General features: G+C 45.4%; 2 protein-coding genes and 1 pseudogene across 2 annotated transcripts; all 3 read left to right on the top strand.

Moving 5' to 3' along the window:
* The first annotated feature begins 2,620 nt into the window (after window positions 1-2,620).
* Window positions 2,621-3,420, top strand: LOC123131241 (F-box/LRR-repeat protein At3g58940-like). The gene is made up of 2 exons (XM_044550962.1): window positions 2,621-2,730; window positions 2,824-3,420. Exon 2 carries the CDS (start codon window positions 2,846-2,848, stop codon window positions 3,338-3,340), a length of 495 nt encoding a protein of 164 aa, XP_044406897.1. The 5' UTR covers window positions 2,621-2,730; window positions 2,824-2,845; the 3' UTR covers window positions 3,341-3,420.
* Window positions 3,421-7,419: 3,999 nt separating this feature from the next.
* On the top strand, window positions 7,420-10,226 carry LOC123128842 (protein NRT1/ PTR FAMILY 8.3). Its single transcript, XM_044548944.1, has 5 exons — window positions 7,420-7,629; window positions 7,696-7,900; window positions 8,240-8,342; window positions 8,440-8,657; window positions 8,772-10,226. The coding sequence occupies exons 2-5, from the start codon at window positions 7,847-7,849 to the stop codon at window positions 10,092-10,094; spliced, it is 1,698 nt and encodes a 565-aa protein (XP_044404879.1). The 5' UTR covers window positions 7,420-7,629; window positions 7,696-7,846; the 3' UTR covers window positions 10,095-10,226.
* Window positions 10,227-16,982: 6,756 nt separating this feature from the next.
* Window positions 16,983-21,354, top strand: LOC123128843 (probable cinnamyl alcohol dehydrogenase 5; annotated as a pseudogene).
* Window positions 21,355-26,168: the final 4,814 nt, after the last annotated feature.

Raw genomic sequence — 26,168 nt, 5'->3', positions numbered from 1 at the left:
TTTGATTACTGAGTGCAACTTCTCAGTTAACTCTAGAAATTTCAGTGAATAAAGGAGCGTTCGATTCCTCCCCGCTCCTCTTAACTCCGCTCCCGGAGCGGACCAGACTTCAGCTCACTTTAACGGAGCTGCCAAAACCGAGCTCTACCAACTCCGTGGAGTGGAGGAGTGGAGAGATTCCAAACAGGGCCTAAGAGCAACTCTAGCAGACCCCGTATTCTTCCGGCCCGCAAAACATGTTTGCAGTTCGCGCAAAAATGCCTTTGCGGGCCGGCGCGGACATCCACAGTTGTAGATAATATCCTTTTTATGGGTCGGATTTGCGACGTCTGATCTGGTGCAGCTTCTCCCGGCCCGCAAGACTTAAATTTGCAACTTAAATTGATCTAGCATAATGCATTTCTTTGCTTTTGCAACAACATTAGATACAAAAGACATCATCAAATCTTTGCTAGAATAGCAAAACCAAAGAAAACAAGAACCACAAGTATGCATTTCAGAAGATTTCCAACTTTCGTAACTGCTCCCACAAGTTGGACTAATATCTTCTGCATGCATTCATTGTTGATCTGCGGATTTTTGATTTTGCATTCTTCTTTCTTCATCTTTGGTTCGAAAGAAGTAGACGTTGCTTCCCCTCTAGTTGCACATGCAGCCGCATCATTGCCTTCGATTGTACTAAGGAGTGCACTAACATCTATTAAGTTTCTTTCTATCAATAAATCAATGTATTGGCCTTCCCAAACCCAAAATAAGCATCCATCGTCTTACACAAAAGAATGAGCAAGCTCAAAGTGAGCTACTGCAATTGAACTAAAGAATGAGCTATGAAATGAGCTATCGCAAGTGCACGTACCCCGTCGTTTTCGCATTTGGAGAACACCCATCCGGGGTGCTTCGGCGTGCCCGAAGTGAGCCGCAACACTTTCTGCGTGCAGTCGTCGCACTATATGAGCGGCATCGGCAAGACACAAAGAGGCTGCGCAAGCGCCGAGCCCGGTGGACGGCCGGACGAATCCATGCCCGCAAACCTTCGGCGGCGGCGGGCGGACGAAACCATACCTGCATGCGGCGATGCGCCCTTGCCTAGGCTGCGGGAGAGGCTCCCCGACCACTCCATTGCTTGGGGCAACAACCGGCGGCCGGAAAAAGCCAAATCCGACGTCCCGTGATGAAGTGCCGTAGATCTGCAAATCCGGCGGCCCACCGACGAAGGGGGGAAGGGAGGGGAGGCCTCGTGCGCGTGGCGGCCTTCCAGCGTGCTGCTGCCGGCTGCTTTCGCCGAAATCTTGGGTTGCGGCCGGCGGCGGCGTGAAGGGGGAGAGGAGAGGTGGTTGGTGGGGGAAAGCGCGGGATAAAATGTTTCCCCACCAACCGCTTCCGCTTATATGCAGGGCACCGCAGCCGCGAGGGGAAACCCCACGTTTTCCTGAGTTGGGGTCGGGATTTTGCCGCGCCCCCTAAAATTTTTTGCGGGCCGAGGCGGGATGCGGGGTATGATTTGGCTGGTTTTTCCGTCCCGACCCGCATTTTGATGGTTATTTTACGGGTCGGAGCGGGATATGAGGTCTGCTAGAGTTGCTCTAAGTTGCAACTTTTACAGCCGAAGAACTCATCATAGGAAACAGAAAATCGAATATTGTGATAACAGAGAAGAAAACATTGATAAACTCATGGGAAAAAAATTAAACTACTCCTCGAAACGACTGGGCTGTTGCCTGCCTCAGGCGGTCTTGCGTCCCACCCACCTCCGTCGGTTTTCTCCGGGAGATTAACACATCAAAAATGTCTACAATGGATCATATCTTAGCCTTATCTTCAATAACTAGTAATTCCTAAAAATGTGGTGAGACATATTGTGCTAAGGGCATGTACAATGGTGCTAGCTTAGGAGTGCCACGTAGGATAGATGATGATGTGGAGGAGAGAGAACCCATAAAAAAAGGTTTGTCTTCTCTTATTTAAGAGAAGACAAGATGTGATCTCTTAGCACAATATGTCTCACCACATTTTTAGGAATTGCTAGTTATTGATGATAAGACTAAGAGATGACCCATTGTAGACAAAAAAAATTTGTCATCTCTAAATCACATGCAAGACTTAAGATAAGACTACCTTATCCACCACTGTACATGCCCTAAGAGATCATCTCTTGTCTTATGTTAAATAAGAGAAGACAAGCCTTTTCTTATGAGTTCTCTCTCCTTCACCCCATTATTTATCCTACGTGGCACTCCTAAGATAGCACCATTGTACATGCCCTAACCCACCTAGATGCATCTAACCCACCCAAAAAAACTAACCCACCCAAGAGGTGTTTATTTGGGTTAGTTCTTCTCGGGACTACTAAAAAACACATTCTTCTCTCGCTTTTCCTGTAGCAGATCCCTCTTCACTTTCTCGAAGTTTCTCGTCCTCTCCCTCCCTCCCTCTCGCACCTTCCATGAAGGCGCCTCGTCGTATCCGTACTCCATCTAACCCTGTCATCCAAACACCTCTTTGATTAGAGTTAGTTTAGGATTAGTTCAGAGTTAAAGTTTAACTCTAACCTCTAACTGAGTTAGAATATCCAAACAGGGCCAATGGTGCGTTAAGGGAGATCCACGGAGGGCGGCGAACCGTCTGCTCCCCATTTCATGGTTTAAATACCGGAGGGGTGGCAGGAAGCGTCTTGCTCGCGCTGTTTTCCCCCGCTGCCGGAGCTTCCTCATCTACGCCAGCCAATCTCAGGTGACGCTGCGTTTTTCTTCTCTTTATCCAGACCCCCGACTCTGCTGAGGCCACGCTCTCCTGTTTATGCTGATTTTTTCGCTGCTCTTGCAGCGCCCGCCACGTGCTCGACGGAATGCTGAAGAAGGCTGCGGCGAGCGGCAAGGACCGCTTCGGCGACCTCACCAACGACCTCCTCCGGCATGTGCTGTCCTACCTGCCCAAGGATGATGCTCTGCAGACCTGCGTGCTTGGCGCCCGCTGGCGCGGCCTGTGGAGGCGCGCAACCAGCCTGCGCTTCATCTTGGACGAGAGGTCAAGGTTCCCGCGCTGCGAGCGTTTTGAAAGGCTGGTGAAGCTGGTCATCCGGCTCCGGGGAGACTCTCCTATTGTCAGGTGCGAGATCAGTGTCCATCCTGATGACGAGACGGAGACGGAGGGCACATACACAAACACCATGCGGTTGATCGAGTACGCTCTAAGATGCCAAGTCAAGGACCTGCTAGTCGGAGCTGTTCAAACTGAGGTCTACCCGCTGACATTCGACGCGCCTCTCATCTCCCAGCACTTGAGGACCATAGACTTCTTTTTTCTTCCTTTTGCAATTTGTGCAGATTATCTACAGTTGTGATTTAGAACGGCATCCTATATTTGGCAACTTAAAGACTCTGCTTCTCAATGAGTGGTTCACGACTATTGACTTGGTTTGCATTCTCCAACACTCTCCAGTTCTTGTGATGCTCACTCTTCAGCTGGGTAACACTGAGGTATCCCGATCCTCTTCAGACAAATACATTGCTCTATTTTGAAGGAATTTTCATGTATATTCTGTTATCTTACTAAATTTATTACATGATACAGAAACTCATTGGAACAACGGAGCACAAGAAACGGTAAAAGAATCATTTGTATGCGCGCACATGAAGGTTGTGAACACAACAACAACAACAACAACAACAACAACAACAACAACAACAACAACAACAAAGTCTTTAGTCCCAAACAAGTTGGGGTAGGCTAGAGGTGAAACCCATAAGATCTCGCAACTAACTCATGGCTCTGGCAAGTTTCCATGCACCCCTGTCCATAGCTAGCTCTTTGGTGATACTCCAATCCTTCAGGTCTCTCTTAACGGACTCTTCCCATGTCAAATTCGGTCTATCCCGCCCTCTCTTGACATTCTTCGCACGCTTTAGCCGTCCGCTATGCACTGAATCTTCTGGAGGCCTGCGCTGAATATGCCTAAACCATCTCAGACGATGTTGGATAAGCTTCTCCTCAATTGGTGCTACCCCAACTCTATCTCGTATATCATCATTCCGGACTCAATCCTTCCTCATGTGGTCACACATCCATCTCAACATACGCATCTTCTCCACACCTAACTGTTGAACATGTCGCCTTTTAGTCGGCCAACACTCTGCACCATACAACATTGCGGGTCGAACCGCCGTCCTGTAGAACTTGCCTTTTAGCTTTTGTGGCACTCTCTTGTCATAGAGAATGCCAGAAGCTTGACGCCACTTCATCCATCCGGCTTTAATTCGATGGTTCACATCTTCATCAATACCCTCATCCTCCTGCAACATTGACCCCAAATACCGAAAGGTGTCCTTCCGAGGTACCACCTGGCCATCAAGGCTAACCTCCTCCTCCTCACACCTAGTAGTACTGAAACCGCACATCATGTACTCGGTTTTAGTTCTACTAAGCCTTCCCTTTCGATTCCAAGGTTTGTCTTCATAACTCTAACTTTCTATTTACCCCCGTCCGACTATCGTCAACTAGCACGACATCATCCGCAAAGAGCATACACCATGGGATATCTCCTTGTATATCCCTTGTGACCTCATCCATCACCAATGCAAAAAAGATAAGGGCTCAAAGCTGACCCCTGATGCAGTCCTATCTTAATCGGGAAGTCATCGGTGTCGACATCACTTGTTCGAACACTTGTCACAACATTATCGTACATGTCCTTGATGAGGGTAATGTATTTTGCTGGGACTTTGTGTTTCTCCAAGGCCCACCACATGACATTCCGCGGTATCTTATCATAAGCCTTCTCCAAGTCAATGAACACCATATGCAAGTCCTTCTTTTGCTCCCTATATCTCTTCATAAGTTGTCGTACCAAGAAAATGGCTTCCATGGTCGACCTCCTAGGCATGAAACCAAACTGATTTTTGGTCACGCTTGCCATTCTTCTTAAGCGGTGCTCAATGACTCTCTCCCATAACTTCCTTGTATGGCTCATCAGCTTAATTCCACGGTAATTAGTACAACTCTAAACGTCCCCCTTGTTCTTGAAGATTGGTACTAATATACTCCGTCTCCATTCTTCTGGCATCTTGTTTGCCTGGAAAATGAGGTTGAAAAGCTTGATTAGCCATACTATCGCTATGTCCCCGAGACCTTTTTCATACCTTAATGGGGATACAATTAGGGCCCATCGCCTTGCCTCATTTTATCCTTTTTAAGGCCTCCTTCACCTCAGACTCCTGGATTCGCCGCACAAAACGCATGCTGGTCTCATCAAAGGAGTCTCCCAGTTCAATGGTAGAACTCTCATTCTCCCCATTGAACAACTTTTCGAAGTACTCCCGCCATCTATGCTTAATCTTCTCGTCCTTCACCAAGAGTTGGCCTGCTCCGTCCTTGATGCATTTGACTTGGCCAATATCCCTCGTCTTCCTCTCTCAGATCTTGGCCATCTTATAGATGTCCCTTTCACCTTCCTTCATGCCTAACCGTTAGTAGAGGTCCTCATATGCCCGACCCCTTGCTTCATCAACAGCTCGCTTTGCGGCCTTCTTCGCCATCTTGTACTTCTCTATGTTGTCTGCACTCCTATCCAGGTATAGGCGTCTGAAGCAATCTTTCTTCTCTTTAATCGCCTTCTGGACATCATCATTCCACCACTAGGTATCCTTATCTTCGCTTCTCCTTCCCCTGGACACTCCAAACTCCTCCGAGGCCACCTTACGAATGCAAGTCGCCATCTTCATCCACACATTGTCCGCATCCCCTCCTTCCTCCCAAGGGCCCTCCTTAATGACCTTCTCCTTCAACACCTGAGCTACCTCCCCCTTGAGTTTCCACCACTTCGTTCTAGCGACTGAAGGTTGTGAACACTGAATGTGGAAAAGTTGACCGAGGGAATTCGTGAAATCTTGAAGATCTTGAGTACGTGTGGCGTACGTCGTAAGCAAATCAGCGTCAATGATCCATGTTCTCGCTCAGACTATAAGCTCCTTTGTCGTTCTTCAGTCTCAGAGGGTGCTTGGATCCAAGGGACTTATTTTAGTCTGACTAAAAATAGTGTCTTTAAAAGGCTAAAGTTCCAAGCACCCATGACTAAAGAGGGGCTAAAACTAGTCTTGAGACTAATTTTTTTTAGTCAGGGGTACCCCTACTAAAATATGGGTTAGTCCTCTTTCTCCTCATTTAACTCCTCTTCTTTAACACATGCGAGTTCTGGATTGAAGGGTTTGAAGAATAATAAATGCTCATTAACTTGATTTTAGTCTCTTTAGTATTTGGATCCAAATATGGGTGAGGCTAGCAAGTTTTAGTCCCATTACTTTTAGTCATGAGACTAAAACGTATCCAAGCACCCTCTCAATATGTTTTTGCAATCATATCACCGCTTCGTCTGTCATGTTCTGCTGCAATTACACATCAACTTTAGTCTATGATTCAGTATCAATCATCGTTTCGTTAAAGCCCTGCCGAGTCTCGAGGCATCTGAATGGTCATACATGTTTTGATCTCGCGAGTCTAAACTCTGTTAACAATTAAATCTACTCAAGGCCAATTTTAGGAAACAACAACAACAACAACAAAGCCTTTAGTCCCAAACAAATTAGGGTAGGCTAAGGCCATTTTAGGAAAAACAAAGGAAAATTGATCAAATGCGTGATAGCTCCTATGCATCAAATTGTTTGCCAAGCTATTGCCGCGTCCATATCAAGCGAGGACATGCCGAAACCAAACTTGACGTGCATCGTCATGTATCACCGAAACCAAACTTACTGTGCATCGTCATGTTTGGTGCAGGTTTCAGCTTCCAGAAGCGCCCCGTGGCCGCAGCGGCTTCCACCACGGATGGCGCCTGAGGTGTGTGCCCGGTCGGGATATTTGGTCTATAGACTTCTGTGTTTCTCCTAATAAGTCTGTATTGCTACTTTTAGTTTCTCGCTTTCGATCTTTTGGTCCGGTGCTGGAACTTGAATTCGTGGGTTGTCAGGTGTGACCAAGCAATACGGTTTCTGCTTCGTTGCTCCGTTATCGGTAATGGAAATCGGTGTCGTGTGCCCGCACCCTGACTGCACGATTTCCACTACTTAGTTTGAGAAGAAAGGCTTTTGTGTTTGGATGAGAGGTTGGACCTAAACCTGAACCCTGTTATAGTGCCTGCAGTTGCAGTGTTGCTGTTTTCTCTCTGTCTGGTCGAATCGCATCATCTGCATTCCTTATGAATTCGACACCCGCACCTGCATATTGTCTCCGAGGACGGTGTAACTATGAACTGAAAGTTTATTAGTTTATACAGACGTTGCTTCCTGATGATAAGTGAAGATATGCCGTGCTTATAATCACCTGATGTAAACTTGGCGTTTGTCCTGTCTGCGTCAATGTATTTTTGGTTCCAAACTCATGGATACGGCGACGCGGAAGGACGTGAGCCATTGGTTGGGCTATGCTGCGTCGTTGGTTGGTGAGACGAGTGGCCCTGTATGTGACACCTCGACCTACCTACACCATGGCATGGCAGCTCACTCACTACTCGAACTGCTGATTAATTGGAACCAACTGTTGCCCGGCCGGCGACATTCAGATCAGATTCAGTCACGGAGGAAGAGGAAGAGGGCCTCCGAATCTCTCCCAACCTCAGCGCTAGTAGTTCTCCTCTATCAGGTAGGTATTCAGTTCTCTCTCTCCTGTTCTTGCTGAATTTGTTTGAAACTTTACATTTCTCTGCAGATGAACCTTTCTCTTTAAGAAGCAACGGCGCATGCTTCCCACTATCAAGGCAAAGGGAGTTGAGTCACACACAGTCCTCGTATTTATCGTCATACTGCTGCTTGATAAGTATTGCTGCTGAGCAGTGAGCACCAACATTTCTGGGGCTCACATGGAAGCAGCAGCAGATGAGGAGAAGCCGCTGATTCACCACCTGTCTCCTCAGGTCACATTTGTTCTCTTCGCCATGCTTTATCCCTCTAGCTAGTCATTTTCTTTTTAGAGATCATCAGCTATTGGAACAAACATTCTCAGCTCAGAATTTTGTTAACTTAAGAATCAATACAAGAGAGATAATTTTCAGTACTGCAAGGGGAGTAAAATGAACCGTGTCGAGGATTGCAATTAACGTTTTCATTTGAGCACTTTTTTTTTCATCTGAATGTACATAATCCTGCATCTTGCTACTTCTGTATTGAAAGAACAGAGACACTTGCTGCTTGGTGTTTCCTATATTAAACTTACGGTCAGTATTACTGAAACTTTTGTTTGTACTGCTCATCAGGATGATGGTTTAGAGCATACAAGTGATGGAACAGTTGATATCAACAAACAGCCTGCCAGGAGGCGTAGCACAGGGAACTGGAGGGCATGCTACTTCATTTTAGGTATTGGAAAAATGTTCGCACAATCTTCCTCATTTTCCCACTTGCATTGGCCCTTCCAAACTAATCAGTTGACTCCTGCACATCACATTCATGTTAGGTGCTGAATTCACCGAAGGCATCTGCTTCTTCGGGATCCAGAAGAACTTGGTCACGTACCTCACGAGCGTGCTGCACGAGAGCAATGTCGACGCCGCGAGGAACGTGTCGACCTGGATCGGCAGTTGCTTCTTCACGCCGCTCATCGGAGCCTTCTTGGCCGACACATACTGGGGGAGATACCGGGCAATAGTAGTCTTCCTTTCAGTCTATACCGTTGTAAGTTTTTCTCTCAATACATAAAGAGAATTTTTCGTTTGTCTGAAAAAAATGTTTAATGTGTAATATCTGCAATGCACAACATTCTGAATACTAGTTCTCTTGTGCTGGCAGGGGATGCTGGTTATGACATTGTCAGCGTCGATCCCGGTGCTGATGCCCTCTTTAAGCACCAGCGAAATCCAGCGTGCCATGGTCTACCTAGGGCTCTACCTCGTCGCCGTGGGGACCGGCGGCATCAAGCCGTGCACGTCAGCCCTCGGGGCGGACCAGTTCGACACCGCTGACCCGGTGGAGCGGGTGACCAAGGGCTCCTTCTTCAACTGGTACTACTTCCTGATTAACGTCGGCTCTCTGCTGTCGACGACCGTGCTTGTGTGGGTGCAGGACAATGTCGGGTGGGGAGTCGGGTACGCGATCCCGATGGTGTTGATGGGCTTCGGGCTCGTCGTGTTCGTCTCCGGCAGGAAGGTTTACCGGTACAAGAAACTGGGTGGAAACCCTCTGAAGAGGTTGTCACAGGTGGTCGTCGCTGCTGCAAGGAATTATCGTCTCAAGTTGCCTGATGATGGCTCAGCCCCGCTGCATGAGGAGGAAATGTCCCCGAGTCAGGTGAATTGCAGCACTGAGCGTACCAGTCAGTTCAGGTTCCTTGACAGGGCTGCCATTGTAGTGCCACCTTCTTCGGGCAAGGCCGTGGAGACGATGGACCCATGGAGGACATGCACTGTGTCCCAGGTCGAGGAGCTGAAGATGCTTCTGCGGATGTGCCCCGTCTGGGCGTCTCTCCTCTTCTTCTTTGCGGTCACCGCTCAGATGTCGTCGACCCTGATCGAGCAGGGCATGGCCATGGACAACCGCGTCAGCCGGTTCACGGTCCCGCCGGCCTCCCTCTCCACTTTCGACATCCTCGCTGTGGCAGCCTTCATCCCCATCTATGACCTCGTGCTGGTGCCGCTTGTCCGACGCGCCACCGGGAGGGACCGGGGCCTCTCGCAGCTGCAGCGCCTCGGCGTCGGCCTCGCGCTGTCCATGCTCGCCATGGCCTACTCCGCGTCGGTCGAGATGAGGCGGCTGAAGGCGGCCAGAGCCGGCCGGAGCGTGAACATCATGTGGCAGACGCCGTCCTACGTCGTGCTTGGAGTTGCCGAGGTGTTCACCAGCGTCGGCATCATGGAGTTCTTCTATGACGAGTCCCCCGAGACCATGAAGAGCATGGGCGCGGCGCTCGCCCAGCTCGCCATCTCGGCCGGGAACTACCTCAACTCCGCCGTGCTCGGCGTGGTCGCGTCGGCGACGGGGCGTGGCGGCGCGCCCGGGTGGATCCCGGATGACCTCAACGAAGGCCACCTCGATTACTTCTTCTGGATGATGGCTGGTCTCAGCGTGCTGAACCTGTTGACGTTCATCTACTTTTCGCTGAGATATAAAGGCTAGATATTGTGAGTGTATTTTTTGTTTCGTTTACTAGGCTGAAAATGTATGTTGGTGCCTCGCAACAAAAATGTATCTTTGCGGAAAGGAACTAGTAGCACATCTGGTATCCTATGAATGAAGCTCTCATCTCTATGGATATAGCAAAGGAGCGCCTTGCTGCGACGTCTAGAATTAGTGTTGAGATGAACCGTGCAAACAAATTTTGATATTGGCATCAGACGCACATACACCATCTCATCTTAGAAAATTATGGATCGTGCAGACATGAATCGATAAACTCTCCAAATAAATGACAATTAGGTTGATCACATCTTATAGAACATGCTATTGCCTTTTCTATTACTAAATTTCTTGTCTATTGTTGGCTGGAAACTTGAAAGGCTTATCACTGGATCAAAGGCAGAAGAACTTTTTCACCAAGCATTTTCTGTGCACAGATCGTGAAACCAAAACTCAATGTAGGGCAAAACTATTTCCTACTAATTTCATCCAACACTACCTACCCAATTCGCATACTTGAAATACAGATATAACAATGGTGTGCAATACAAAGAGGACCACTACACTGGAAAAGAATAACTTGCAACACGATAGCAGAAGAAAATGAGAGAACGATGCCTCTTTGTGTCGTGCACCATGTAATTCTCTGCTAGAAGACCAGGCCAAAATCAGTTATGTGCATCATGTTCTTGCTCTCCACGCCCATGCCCTTGGATTCAATCAACATACTATCAGCAAACTCCAATCAGAATTGCAACGGAAACTTGCAGAAGAGGAACAATTCATGAGAAATGTGGGATCATATCTGTTCATCATACTAGCATATACACGGTTTTTCCTTCTATTCCAAGTGTAGCACAATTTTGCACCAAGAATTGACTCTTCTACTTGCTGATACCAATGCAAAGGCCGGCCCTTAAAAACCGGTGGAAATGCAAGTAAATCGGTGATGTGTCACTAAAATTATCCCGATTGCAGACTTGCAGTCCAACCAGCCCTCTTAATTGCCAGTGCGTGTTCGCCGGCGCCTACGGACGTCGAGTCGCCGTGCGAAGCGGGATGATTGGTCGAGGGAGAGAGCAGGTGCTTCTGGACATGCCATTGCCTCCAAGGAAGCAGCATCCGTAACGATGAGTTTCTTGGGCTTGCAGCACTCCAGTTCCCTGATGTAGCTGTGGCCCCCGAAAAATCTGTTTATGGGTGGCCTTTCTATGCGCATGCCAGATCGCCCAAAGGGTTACAAGGATTGTAACAAAATATGTAGAACGGGTGAACAGCCAATCAGAAAATCATGCTCCCGTGCGGCACCGCGGCCGCACCGGGTTGTCCCAAATGCGGCAGCCTAGTGCTCCCCTCTCCCCTCACTGCCGCCGGAGAGTGTCGTCGGGCAAAGCCCGGACGGCTTCGGCGGCACCCTCGCGGCGGATCTGATGGTCTTCCAGCTGGAAGGGAAGTGGTGGCCAGGAACTTGTGTGCCGGCGGGTGCAAGGAGGAGTAAATTGTATAAAACCATCACTTTGAGTACTAAGTTTGCGAAAAACACTAGGGTACATTTTTTCTGCAGAAAACACCATATCTTGGGTAATAGTTTTGCAGAAACCATTGATTGACGAATCTGGTTCTGTCAAGCTAGATTATGACAGATGGGCCCCTTTTTTCCCTACATGGCGTAACATTTCATGCTAGATCAATTTTAGTCTAAATTTACAAACTAGTCCATAGATTTTGCACAGACACCCCTAAATCAAAAAGAAAAAAGCAATCAACTCCACAACGCCTCCCCTTCTTCCCTTCTCCTTCCTCCCTCCTCTCTCTTTCCCCAGCCGGCGAGGGCCTGCAACCGCCCACCTAGCCCTTCAACCTCTCTGCCGACCAGCCTGTGCCGCACAGGTGCACATGCGCAAGCAGCAGCGGCGGCCGCCACACACAGGCGCGAGCAGGGAGGTACACGCACTTAAATGAGCAAGATCTGCCGATCAGTGATTTTTGTAAGACTATCACGCGAAATGTGGTGTTTTTTGTAGTGAAAATGTATATTAGTATTTTTCACAAACCTAGTCTTTAAAGTGATGATTTTTTGCAATTTATTCGGACAGGAGGGACATAAGGACTTGGTCGTGGCCCCATGCAGGCGTGGAACGACGGAGACTCTATTGCGGTGCAGCATGACGAGCTGGCCGTGGCGTGGTGCATGCATGGCTGGGTACGCGCCGAGTCTTCAACATCTCCAGCAAGCGTGGCTGGCCCCGATTTCTTTGGGCCTGTCCGTGGTTGCACCGGCCGGCCTTGGAGAGGCGGATTGTTGTGGCCATGAAGGATCTTTGTAAGGATTTAGTGGCTTGACGTAAACGGATGGTTGTGCAACGGTGGCAAGCTTAGCTGCAGGGATTGTGGAAACGTGATGGCGACAACACATAGGTGACGTCAATTGCGGTGCTACTCGAGCACCTTGTCATGAGCTCCCGAGTGAAAACCTGGGTTTCATTAGACCTATCATGAGGGCATTGCTCGGATATGCTTGAACCGGTTCTTCAGGGTGAACACCTATTCTAACATTGGGTGGTTGAGTCTAGTGATGGAGGCGCTTGAGCTCCACTCCCTGCTACTTCCGTAGGAGTTGTTGGATTTCATGAAGAGAAGAGTGATATAGTACAAAAAAAATATTTCTCTCAGTTAAGAACCAAGGTTTAATCGAACCAATAGAAATCAACAAGCTAACATGACAAGCCGCACCTACGCACTAACAAATAAATACTTGCACTCAACTTGACAAGGGGGTTGCCAATCCCCTCGTCCTGCTAGTTACACGGTTAAAAGCAAATAGTGGATAGATAATGGTATAGTGAAGTGGAAAAATAATGAAAGCAAATAAAAGATGATTTTTGTAGAAGCTAGTATTAATAGAGAATAGATCCCGGCGGCCATAGGTTCACTAGTGTCATCTCTCCCGAAAGCACATAATAGCATGGTAGACAAATTACTATTGGGCAACTGATAGAAAAGCAACATTCATAACTGTGATAATTCATGGCATAATTTTGTAAAGGCATTACGTCAGTGATAAGTAGACCCTTATCCAACTGCATCTACTACTATTACTCCACCCCGAAACCGCTATCTTGTATACATCTCAAAGTATTATGTTTATAAAAACAGAGCAACGCAATAAACAAAATGACATAGTGTAGAGAGAAAGAAATCTAGCAATAATATTAAACTGCTTCATTTTATCCTTAGTAGCAATAATACAAACACATGTCTTGTCTCCCCATTCTGTCACCGGTATATAGGACATTGTAAAATTGAACCTACTACTATGCATCACTCTCTTTGAAGAATTATCCATCTATCTTGGCAAGAGAAGACAAATAACTCAGAAGGCATACATAGCTACTCAATTGTACAACAAAGAAACTTCAAAAGATTCAATAATATTCAACATTCTGATTATAAATCCATAATTCATTGCATCCCAATCAACACACCATAAGGATTACACCACAAAAATAATATAAAATGGTAATAAAAGTATATATAAATGATAATATAGCAGCATGAAATGATAAAAAAATTATAGATCATTTGAGACGTATCACTCCCTTCCTGAAGGCATTGCTGTTGAAGAACCTCGTCATCCGTGTGATGTCATGAGATGATTGGTGTGAATATGGTCATTATTGCAGTTTGGCAAACGCGGATATGATTGCTTTGCTTTTTTTTTCTCGCCCATGCATAGCTTTTGGTCTTATATGACTTTGCTATTTGCTGGTGTTTTTTTTGTATGTTGTTGTTGATTGTGTGCATCCTAACTATACAGAGGCCGAGTGTGTGCTCATAGTGTTTTGTATCCTCTTTTGAGCCAATAAAATCCACCGTTTGTCGAAAAGCAAAATTTGTATGGGAGAGAGAATCCATCAAACTGAATATGAAGTGTTTGGCATCAAGTTCTCTGTTACTCATCAACACCTCGACCAGATCCTCGTTTTTAAGGGCCCAGATGCAGCGAGCCATGTTGCGATAGACAAGAGAGTGCCGTCATGAATCCTCGGAGCCGCAAACCCCTTAGACTGACTGAGTTGACATCTTCCGGTGGTGTAACAGATCAGAAGTTGTGATGGAGACGCCACAGAAAGATTTTTATTTTGGACGGAACATCGACACTCCACATCTTTGATCAGTCCTTGTTCTCTCCTTGAGAGTTTGGCGAACCAGATCGCCCTTTGAGCCATGTTTCATGACGGATTTTAGTGTCTACCAACATCTGATATGCTGACCGTATTGAAAAGATGTCATTCCATTCGTGCACCCAAGACTAGAAGTCATCAACTTGCCTTGTGCACAAGGGGATTAATAGGATCGTTTCGGCATCAGTGGGCAGAAATACTTCCATATCATTTGTCTGATTTCATTAGCAAGTGGACAAAATTAGTTCGCTGACTAGCTAAGGCGGGTTGCTCACTTAGGCAGTAATTGGTCTCATATTGAAATCCCATGATGACCAAGAATACCTCCAGATAGCAGTCGTTTGGCCATTGCCAACGTGTTTTATCAATCCTCTAGACATGGTGTCTGGGCCTTCCTAGCTCGGCATGTAAGAAGTCACACGTTGGAAAATACTTGGGTTTCAGGACCCGTGCACTTAATGAATTAGGTTCCATGAGCACACGCCACGCCTGTCTTACTATCAATAGTGCAAGCTTGAAAGCTTAGTATCCCAGAAGCCAAGCCCTCCTGCGTAATTTGGTCTAGTCATAACTGCCCAAGAAACCCAGCTTAAGTAGAACTGCTTGCTGATACTGGTAAATCAGGCAGGGAGACCCCATCTCTCCGTATCTTTTTTCGCTGTGTACTCAAAGGACTTGCTTGTCTTTTGACTTGGCAAAAACCGCAGGTTTCCTCTCGCCATCCTTACTACCAAACCAGAATTTCCGGATCAATGAGTTATGTGTTCACACAAGTCGGTGGAGCAGGACATGAAATATATCGGTTGAACAGTATAAGGACCTCCTTGCTCCCAACAGTTTAGCCATCTATCCTTTGATTTTGTTCCAAACACGGGCCTTGGGAATTTGATGGCCCATTCTTACTGTTGCCCACAACAGACGACATACCAAGGTATTTTTCTGACAAGGATTCATTAGGGACATTGGGAGTGGAAAGTCCTATTCTGATCCCGAGTTGAAATGCACCTCGATGAACAGTAAAGTACAAAAAATAGTAAATATATTCAAAAATATGATTTTTTTGTGCTAAACTTTGAAAAAATTGTATGTGTAACAAATTTCAGCATGAATGACATCCATGGAAGTTGTGGCAAAAAAAATCAGTATTCCAAAATGTTATCAAAACTAGCATTTTTGGAGCGTCAATTTTTTTGCCACAACTTCCACAAAATGTCATTTCGTGCTGAAAATTTAGAATGTACAAAACAACTGTCAAAGTTTACCACACAAAATTTTAAGAATTATTTTACTATTTATTCAATTTCACTGCTCATCAGGTTGCATTTGAGCCCGGGAGCATATACTCCACGTCACATTGAGAGTGCTCTTGATTTCCAATTTCAGATTGTCAAAACAACCCTTGCTAAAGAAGATAGCACTTTGACAAATTTATCCTTTGACCAGAAGCATTGTAATAGTTTTTCAGAAGTGAGTATAACTCATTAGCTCCCTCTGTACTGGCCTTGACGAACAACAGGCTATCATCTACAAAAAGTAAGTGGCTTACCAGGGTAGGAGTTTTGTGTGTCGGAAATTATACATTGGTACGATCCTTATTTCTGTTTGGGATTTGATATACATAATCTTTTTTTGTAGGAATCACAACAGTCGTCTTCTGATTCGAGGGTATTTTTGATCTGGTAGTTAAAATGATACGAAAACAATGAATTGAGCTTAACTTAGTTGGTTAGATTTCTCACGATGGGACTTGCACATCTGAGTTCAAGTTTTAGACTTTGTGCAGATGCTCGTATGTTCCTCGATTTGGCATGGCGTGGGCATTAACAAGACTTCATCAGTTTAAAGATATGTCTGCTTGCTCTCTCTCGAAGGTGCTCAGCCATATAGGGTACTAGATGATGCCCCGCGCGTTGCTACGGGAATTGGTTGCAATATATTTCAATGGGACTTGATTGTGTGGAATATAAATTTTTAGATTAACAACACATGAACCAAAATTTAAAATACATATGACTTATTATATTTGATAAAATATTTATTGAATATAAGTTGAACAATAGAATGATAATTATTTTTCCATGCATGGTTGCATGTGGTGGTGGGTTTTTATGATGCATGGTTGCATGATAAGATGGGTCTTATCTCATCTATAATTGTATGGTGATATGACATGCTTGCATGTTAAGATAAGTAGGTTAGTGGGGATCAATCTCTTAGGTATATAGGATATGTGCACATGTTTGAGTACGTGTGCGTGCGTCTCAGTGTGCGTGATCGTTTACGTCTATATGGACTGATATGTTTTTGAAAAGAAAAGAGAAGAAAAGAACAACGTCGCAGTCTTGTTTTGTTTTCACCCACGAGGGATGAGATGGAGAGGGGAGAAAAGTCTGGCAATGGCATTATAGTACAACTGGGGACGGAGATGCGTAGGCGGAGAGCAAGTGTTTTGTTTCCTCTCGGCATGCACACCGACGGGACAGTGGCACTGTTCACACCCACGCTGCGCTCACCACAACCATCATACCTCGGCCGGCCGGCTCAGCGATGACGCACTCTGCTGCACATCGAGATGTATAAAAGGCGGCCATGGAACCTCCTATCGCCTCATCGGTCGCCGTTGCAGCCACGACAACACAACAGAGACGCACCACCACGCCTCAAGAACTAATTCTCCGGCCGGCAGGTCCTCGCGTCATTCAGGATGGCACCCATGGGGACGGAGCAGAGCCAGCAGCACACGAGGAAGGCGGTGGGTCTGGCGGCGCGCGACGCCTCCGGCCACCTCTCCCCGCTCGCTATCACCCGGAGGTACGCACGCACGCACGCAAGCCAGTCGCTCTCTCGGCGCCGGCGGTGTAGCTAGTACGCCTCCGCATCTGGAGACAGCGTCTTTGCCGTCGCTACGTTCGCAAGAGACGCGTCCATGCATGGCCGGGCGGCGCCGTCCGATCATGCCCCGGCCCTTGGTTGCATGCGCCATGCATGGTTCCTCCGTGGTGGAATAACGATAATTCTATACACACGGAGTAATACGGGCTTTTATGGACGCATTATGGACTCTGTGCGTTAACCAGTCTTCTCCCCTCCCCCCCTCCAAAAAACAATTTTCAGGGTGTGTGGGGCCCGTCATCCTTATTTCCTTCAATCACATGATCCCAGCTAAGCCCCCCCCCCCCCCCCCCCCCCCGGCGGTGAAGTAAGTAAACAATATGTCCGTGCGTGTACCATTGCTCGTGGAATAATCTTGAAAGCGGGCGAGAATATAAAGAAACATCCGAAAAAGTATACAACCACAAGATAGTAAGGTAGCTCTTTTAGAAAATCAATCCTGAAATAACTGGCACCCACGGGTGTCGGCGTCGTCGACGCCAAGGCATGGAATTTTCGCTCCATAACTCACCCGTGCCACCGCGAGGCCGCCATGAGGAATGCGATGGTGTCAAATCCCCAGATCCGGATCAGGACACCACCCTCCCCGAGAGAGGGCACGTCTGAACTACCCATCGCAACACCTCCCGTTGGCCACACAACCCGGGAGGAGAGCCACAACCACCACAATGATGCCCGCCGAAGAGCAACCACGCGGACCTCCATCCGGGGCCGCCGCCCCGACATCCTTGTCGCGAGAAAGCATGTGCCGCCCACATCACAACGCACTCAACCATGGTAGGAAGAGCGACGACACAACATCCACTCCTAGCCCGTCATTAGTCTCCGAGTCTGGTTCGGCGGCACCACCGTAGGAAACACCAACACCTGCATTCCTAGCCAATCCCGGTGGATTGGGAGGGACACGACTCCGAGGCTGCGATGACCGCTGGCGAGCCAGCCCTAGCCCTTGGCCAAGCGAGCTCACACGACATCATGTACATGGTCATCAGCGCCAATCCGCGCACTGACGCAAGGCTAACACGACCACCACCATCGAGCACCATACCCGCGAGCACATCCCGGGCCAAGCCCAACTTCTCCTACCCGAAGCACTTGCTCCGATCCGCCACGGGAGCAGTGGCCTAGCCCAACTTATTTATCCCGTATACATTATATTTTTTTCGCTGCAGATTCTCAAAATAGTCTCCGTGGCATGTGAATTTGTTTCCCTAGATTTCTACGTGCTGGTTTTTGGGTTGCTTTCTGTGTTATTTTTGTGTAATTCGGCCTTAATTTGCAAATAGAATGAATTGCCATTTGTCCAGTACAGCCGTAACAAATAGTGTGAATTATCATGTGTCCAGTACTACAACCGTAACATCGACACCCTCTTTTTTTTGGAGTTTTTAGACGACGCCACTATTATTAGTTGTAAAAGCCGCATACATGTGATGTGTCACTCTCAGTGACTCGTCACTATTAGCTTGTGGTACCATTCACTTTTCCTATATGTGGCAAACCTAAATGGCACACCTGTTTCAGTGACTTCATTGATTGCTTAGTACTCCCTCCCTCCACTATTATAAGATGTTTTGGATATTTCAATATAAACATATATGGACTGAAGCAAAGGCACACCTATTTCAGTAACTTCATTGATTAGTGATTTACTAGGACTTGACTGGCCGGCAAAGAGGTTGTAGCGATTTTTTTTTTGTTATTACTCATTAGCTTATTTGGATTAAAACATCTTGATAGAAGAGGATTTAGTTTCCTAGAACTTCTGCTAGAGAATAAGCTAAGCAATTTAATCGTCATCACATCTTTCGAAAATAGTGAATACCTAGCTAGTTAGGCTCATTTAATGCAATCATGCAAAGGTACGATCACAACTTTGTCATAAAATTCATTCGACATTTTTATTTTACTTACATATCCATATAAAGTAATGCTACCAACATGTGGGCACACCATGCTCATTACGAAGCAATAGTTTGCAGTGGGAAATGAAAGACTCTTCGAATTCGTAGATGGTGCTAGTGGCTTTATGTTGTTATCGTAGATGTGCTAGTGTGCTATGAGCTGTATAAGGTCATTGCTGGATGGTTTTAGGATCTGCAGTCCTAGAATTTGCTTTGCAATTTTTTTTCTAAAATTTCTAATGTTCTGAAGAGTAATAATAGGCTGAATTATGTGATTTGCTCAAACGAGTGAAATCATTTGTATGAATGATAAAATTCAGCAGATTGATTAGACAAAAAAAATCAGCAAACAAAAATTGGTCGTTTGCATGTATGACTGATCGTTTGGCTTTTGATCGTGTGGGTGGGTGTGAGTGGTGTTGTGAACCTTGTTCTTGAGGGATTCAGTTATCTAAAGCCAGGCATCCACCTCTTGATAAAAAAATAAATAAAAACTGAGACTAGTTGCATTAACGAGCACTGAATTGAGTTGATAGACAAAACCATGATTTACTTGTGAGATTTATCAGCCTGCTTTACACACTTGCATGTACTACCTCCATTCCAAAATATTTGAAGTTATACGTTTAGTGTAAGTCAAACTTCTTTAAGTTTGACCAAATCTATAAAAAAAATACAAACATTTTCATAACCAATTTAGTTTATTTAGATTTGTCATAAAATACAGTTTCATACTACATACATTTGACTTTGTAGTTATTGGAAAATTTTCCTATAACTTGGTCAGGCAACCTAGAACTTCAATATTTTGGAACAGAGGTAGTACGTAATAGCGTATCTTTTTATGATGTTCATGTTTCTTATGATTCTTGCTTCAGGAGCACTGGAGATGACGATGTGGTGATCAAGATTCTGTACTGCGGGATCTGCCACTCTGACCTACACAGCATCAAGAACGAATGGAAGAACGCCAGGTACCCCATGGTCCCTGGGCATGAGATCGCCGGCGAGGTCACTAAAGTCGGCAAGAATGTGACCAAGTTCAAGACCGGCGACCGTGTGGGCGTCGGGTGCATGGTGAACTCGTGCCAGTCCTGCGAGAGCTGCAACAAGGGCTTCGAGAACCACTGCCCGGGCATAATCCCCACCTATAACTTGGTCGACCTTGATGGCACCATCACCTACGGCGGCTACTCCAGCATTGTAGTGGTGCATGAGCGGTTCGTTGTCCGGTTCCCCAACACCATTCCGCTGACAAGGGCGCGCCGCTGCTGTGTGCCGGCATCACCATGTACAGCCCCATGAAGTACCATGGGCTGAACGTTCCAGGGATGCACCTTGGCGTGCTGGGACTGGGCGGGCTGGGCCACGTCGCGGTCAAGTTCGGCAAGGCCTTTGGGATGAAGGTGACGGTGATCAGCTCGTCGCCGGGGAAGAAGCAGGAGGCCCTCGAGCGGCTAGGCGCTGACGCCTTCATTGTCAGCAAGAGTGCCGACGAGATGAAGGTACCAATCAAACAAGACCATATATATAAATTTTCAGTCTTGCTAAATCTCAGTGACTGAGGCTTGGTTATATTTGTGAGATCTTACATTGAGATCCGTGCAAAAAAAGTTCAGTTTTTTTTTTCTTTTTCTTCCTTACATGTTATGTCACTTGATAAGTCTAAGTCGATGAGACCTAGCCGCATCTATAGATTTTTTTTCTCTTCCAAAAGATGAGTTTGGGCCTGCTTACTGCTTAATTTAAATGTGTCGTCTTTGCAGGCTGCGATGAGTAGCAAGGATGGCATCATAAACACCGTGTCTGCAAACATCCCCATGGCCCCTCTCTTGAGGCTGCTCAAACCCAACGGCAAGATGATCCTGGTTGGTCTCCCAGAGAAGCCTATGGAGATCTCTCCCTTTGCTCTGGTTGCCGGTAAGCCCTCCGACCTTACAAGCCTAGCTAGCTATATATCCTCTCCAGTCTCACAAATCTATACACACATTGTACGTCTGGCAGCGAACAAGACCCTGGCCGGGAGCTGCATCGGCGGCATGAGGGACACCCAGGAGATGCTCGACCTCGCGGCCAAGCACGACGTGACGGCTGACATCGAGGTGATCGGTGCCGAGTACGTGAACACGGCCATGGAGCGCCTTGCCAAGGCCGATGTCAGGTATCGATTCGTCATCGACATTGGCAACACCCTCGACAAGGCCGCCGCCGCCGCCGAGTGACTTAGGCTCTCTGCTTTTGTCAGTAGTAACAAAAGAGACAATTAATCTGAATTTCTATTTTTTGTGTGCGAAAGCGTACGCCCATAGGTATATACGCGCTACTTGTATTTATATGTGAAGGAAGCCAGCCTTTCTTTCTTTCTAAAAAAAATGAGTGAAGGAAGACGGTACATGAATTCTTCCTGAACTCTTTGGCAGATGTTGCATGATATCCCAAGAAATCATATGTTATATACACCATTAGTTTTCGAAGCGGGCTCCCATAACGTAGTAAGTAAGTGGTTCTGTTATTTCAAAGAGGTTTTTTACGGTACCTTATTATACTGCTATAGGAGCGCTGAGCAGTATAGATGAAATCTGGCCCTATTTGAAAAGGGAAGTTGGAAGATGCAGCATTGTGTATCAAAATGAAAAACACTATTTATGGTCCTTACCTATGTAGGAAGTGTAGAAATTAAACACCATCAACTTGGACACCGTTCATTTTGATTAAGGCCCTTTTACTACCAAAGTTGATATTACATCCGAGAATATTTTCTATTGACAGTTGAGGTGGCGCATAGTTTTTGTGTATTTTTTTTTTGCTTGCTTTACTGCAATACTCGGTGCATTGATGAGAATTCAAAATGGTGGTAATTAGAAATTACTAGCTAGCTAGAGAAATCATGCATGCTAAAGTAATGAGATATCACATGAGCTTTTCGCGAAGATCCTCCCTCTCTGGCTCGCCCCGAGGCTCTGCGAGATCGTGTCGACTAATTAGGGTGCCTTCATTGTTGGACGGACCGTTCACGACAACTTCGTCCTTGTTCAGCAAACAGCGCGCCAACTCCACAATCTCAAGAACCCTCAAGTGCTCCTGAAGCTCGATATCGCGCGCGCCTTCGACACAATCTCATCGCCCTTCCTACTAGAGGTTCTTCAACACCTTGGTTTTGGCAGACACTGGTGCGAGTGGGTTTCCATCCTCGTCTCGACTGCTTCGACGCGGATCCTGCTCAACGGCACCCCAGCCCCTCAATCCCCCACGCGTGCGTCCTACGGCAGGGTCACCCCCTATCCCCATTGTTGTTCACGATCGTCATTGATTCACTCAACTCCCTGCTCTAGTTCGTCGTCCGCTTGGGCATTCTTCAAAGGTTAACGGCGAGGCACGCCGCATCCAGCATCTCCTTGTTTGCGGACGTCGTGGCGATCTTTTACCACCCCCACCCCCTGCGCTGGCAGCTATTCGCGAGCTTCTGTGGGTATTCGAGGCCGCTTCTGGGCTTTGCACCAACTTTGCGAAGTGCTCATCCATGCCCATCGGGTGTTCCCCGGAGGTCTCCGAGGCAATTGGGGAGGCACTTTCTTGCCCCATCACCGCCTTTTCAATCCACTTATATGAAGGAGGAGCAGGCTTACCACTTGATCGGCAACTAGTTGTGAACAAATATGGTCAAACTTGCTATACGTCCTGAATTCTTTTTTTTTTGAAATTTTGGCGAGAAAAAACTAGAAATTCAAAAAAAAGTCATCTTTGAAAGAAAAAATTCTTAATTGTTGCCAAATGCCCATTACACAATCCAAAAATTTGCCATGTTTTTTGGTGGACAAATTTTCAAAACTTGCCATCAGCATTTTTATATATTTTTGGTATGTGTCCATTACGAAATCTCAAAGTTGCCAGCTCTTTAGAGGAGAAATTTTCCAAACTTGCCTTGTGCATTTTTATTATAGGAGCATTGCAATTCCATTACTTAGACAATGACAATTATTCAATTAATCCATGAATTTTTTTTATTAATTACCATGGCATCTTTATTATTTAGACCATGGAGATTTTTGTAGGTAGCATGCTAATTTCATATTTTTTTAGATCATTGCAATTTGTTTTCAATGGGACCATGGCAGCTTTATTATTTACACCTCGAAATTTTATTAATTAGGCTATGTCAAATTTATTATTTACACCATGTCATATAATTAGACCATGGCAATTTCAGTTTCATTAATTAAACTCTTGGCAATTTTCTATGCCTTTTACATCTTTTTTATTTCATCTTTGGACCATGACAATTTTATTGGACTTATCTAGATAAAACATTTTTTCTATTGAAGTTGCCATTGGACCAATTATATTGTTTTACAAACTAGAGTGTGGCAATTTTAGCTCTTGTAGATGCCATGTCACATTTGCTTTTTTAAATATAACATGGTTAAATTTTGAATTAGGGGATGGTAGTTTTATAAAGTATAGCATGGAAATTGCAGATTTTTGTTCTCTGTCCTTTATACATCGGATTTTAAAAATATCACATTTTTCAAATGAGCGAATTGGGCCCACCTCGCCTTTCCATTGACGCTTCACGGGCCAGCTGAGGGTTTGCTTGGACAAAATTGTCCTCGCGAACGTTGAAAGGGAAGACAGTGGTTGACTCGACCCTTTTCTTGAGGGGAACGAATTGTTCGCCCAGGTCCTCCCAAAGCTGACAACCGCCAGCTATTTGGGGTTCAAAATCAAAAAATGAAAATGAAAATGTCACTCTTGTTTTGTTTCCACCCACTCAAGATGGAGAAGTAAAAAAAGTCTTGCAATGACAATAGAGGAGAGGTCGTTCGCCAGGAAGCTGGTGTTGGAGCTAAATCCGGTAGATCTCGAGTAGGGGGTCTCGAGCTGATGATCTTGGCACAATGGTAACAAGGAGTAAAGGAACACAATTTTTACCCAGGTTCGGGCCCTCTCCACCTACAAATTTTACCAAGGTGAAAGCCAGTTTTATTATTTACACCTTGCAATTTTATTAATTAGACCATGGCAATTTTATTAATTAGACCTTGAAATTTTTACTATTGACACCATGGCAATTTTATTCATTAGACCATGACAATTTCATTATTTAGAATCTTGGCAATTTTGCGTGCCTTTTACAACTTTATTTCATCTTTGAACCATGACAATTTTATTGGACTTATCTAGATAAAACATTTTTTCTGGTGAAGTTGCCATCAGACCCATGATGTTGTTTTACAACTAGAGCATGGAAATTTTAGTTTTTGTAGATACTATGTCACATATGTTTTCAAATATACCATCGTTAAATTTTAAATTAGAGGATGACATATTTATAAAGTATGACTAGCATGGCAATTGTAAAATTTTGTATCTTTGTATTTTATGCATCATATTTTTTTATTCTTGATGACATTGTTAATGAGCTAGTTGGGCCTACATCACTTTTTCATTGACGTTCATGGGCCAACTGAGGGTTTGCATGAACAAAATAATAGTAGCGAACGTTGGAAGAGAACACGGCGGTGAGAGTGGATTCTCTCCCGTGCACGGGAGGTTCCGTGCATAGATTAGTGCATTGGTAACTTTGGATGGGCCCCTGCATACAGTTTTTTTGCAACTTTTGGCAGCTCCACCCATCCCACCGCCCATCTTTTTTCTTTTCATGTATAATTTTCAATCTTCTACATATTTTGAATGATACTTCCAATTTAATTTTTGTTTTCAGATCCATGTTGCTTAAGATGAAGGCTTTCAAATAAGATCCATGTTGAATATGTTTTGATAAGTTTTTAAAATCAGTAAGTTTCAACTGGTGACACTTGGTATGCGCGAATGATAAAATGGCAAGTTTCAGAAAGTTAAACTTAAAACTTGGTGTGCTCTCGTGAGGAATCCAATGACTTTACGGATCCCAAGGTAAATCGACTGGCAAAGCAAGTTTCAACTACTAAAAGTTGATAAAAACAATTATACAACAAGTTTCAAAACTAAAACTTAAATCCTAAACCCTAAGCCCTAAAGCCCTAAGTCCTAAGCTTAGAACCCTAAAACCCTAAAAGCATATGAAATTTGGTAAAACTTGATGAAACATGGTAAAAAATAATGTTATGATTATCAAGTTTCAATATTGAAACTTACATTATTTAAAGCTATCGAAATGTATTCAAAACTGGACTTGTTCCAAGTTCTTGTTGCGACAAATACACATTGCAAACAAAACTTAATTTGGATTTTTGATTCAAAACATGTAGTAAGTTGAAATGAAAAATACATGGAAGATAGGATGGATGGAGCATGCAACTTTCTGACAAAAACTTACATGCATGGGGCCCTCCAAAATTAATTACTGGCTATGCCATGCAGACAAAGAAGACAAGTATGCATGCATGCGAATCTCCAACCAAATGAACGGTTAAGACAGGGAGGATCTCTTTTCTGGCTCTTCTCGAGTAGAACGGATTGTTCGCCTAGGTCCTCCCAAGCTGACAATTGTGAGGGGTTCAAAAGGAAAATGGAAAAACAAAAACGAAAACATCGCACTCTTGTTTTGTTGTCACCCCTCGGGATGGAGAGGGGAAGAAAAGTCTCGCAATGGCATGGTAGTACATGTGGAGACCCCGTGAAGCACAAGTGTGGAGGCAGAGAGGAAGTATTTTTTTTCCTCTCGGCATACACACCCACGGGACAGCGGCACTATTCACACCCACGCCGCGCTCACCACATCCATCCATACCTCTCCCCCGACCGGCTCAGCGATGACGCACTTGGCACTTCCAGCTGTATAAAAGGCGGCCAACGAACCTCCTCATATGTCCTATTGGCACGACAATACAATAGAGACGCACCTTAACATGCATGCTGTGTCAAATGATGAAAGCCTACAAACCCAACAGTTTCCTCTGAAGTTCTCACTGGCAGTTCACCAAGCATTTTCTGTGCACAGATCGTGAATTCAGAACTCAATGTATTGAAAAAATGTCCCTACTAATTTCATCCAGCACTTCCTACCCAATTCACATACTCCCTCCGATCCATATTAATTGATGTTGTTTTAGTACAATTTTATATTAATTTACGCAGCTTTAAGTTGTACTAAA

Source organism: Triticum aestivum, chromosome 6A, assembly GCF_018294505.1.
Source record: "Triticum aestivum cultivar Chinese Spring chromosome 6A, IWGSC CS RefSeq v2.1, whole genome shotgun sequence".
NCBI lineage: Eukaryota > Viridiplantae > Streptophyta > Magnoliopsida > Poales > Poaceae > Triticum > Triticum aestivum.
This window is presented reverse-complemented; position numbering and strand designations above follow the sequence as displayed.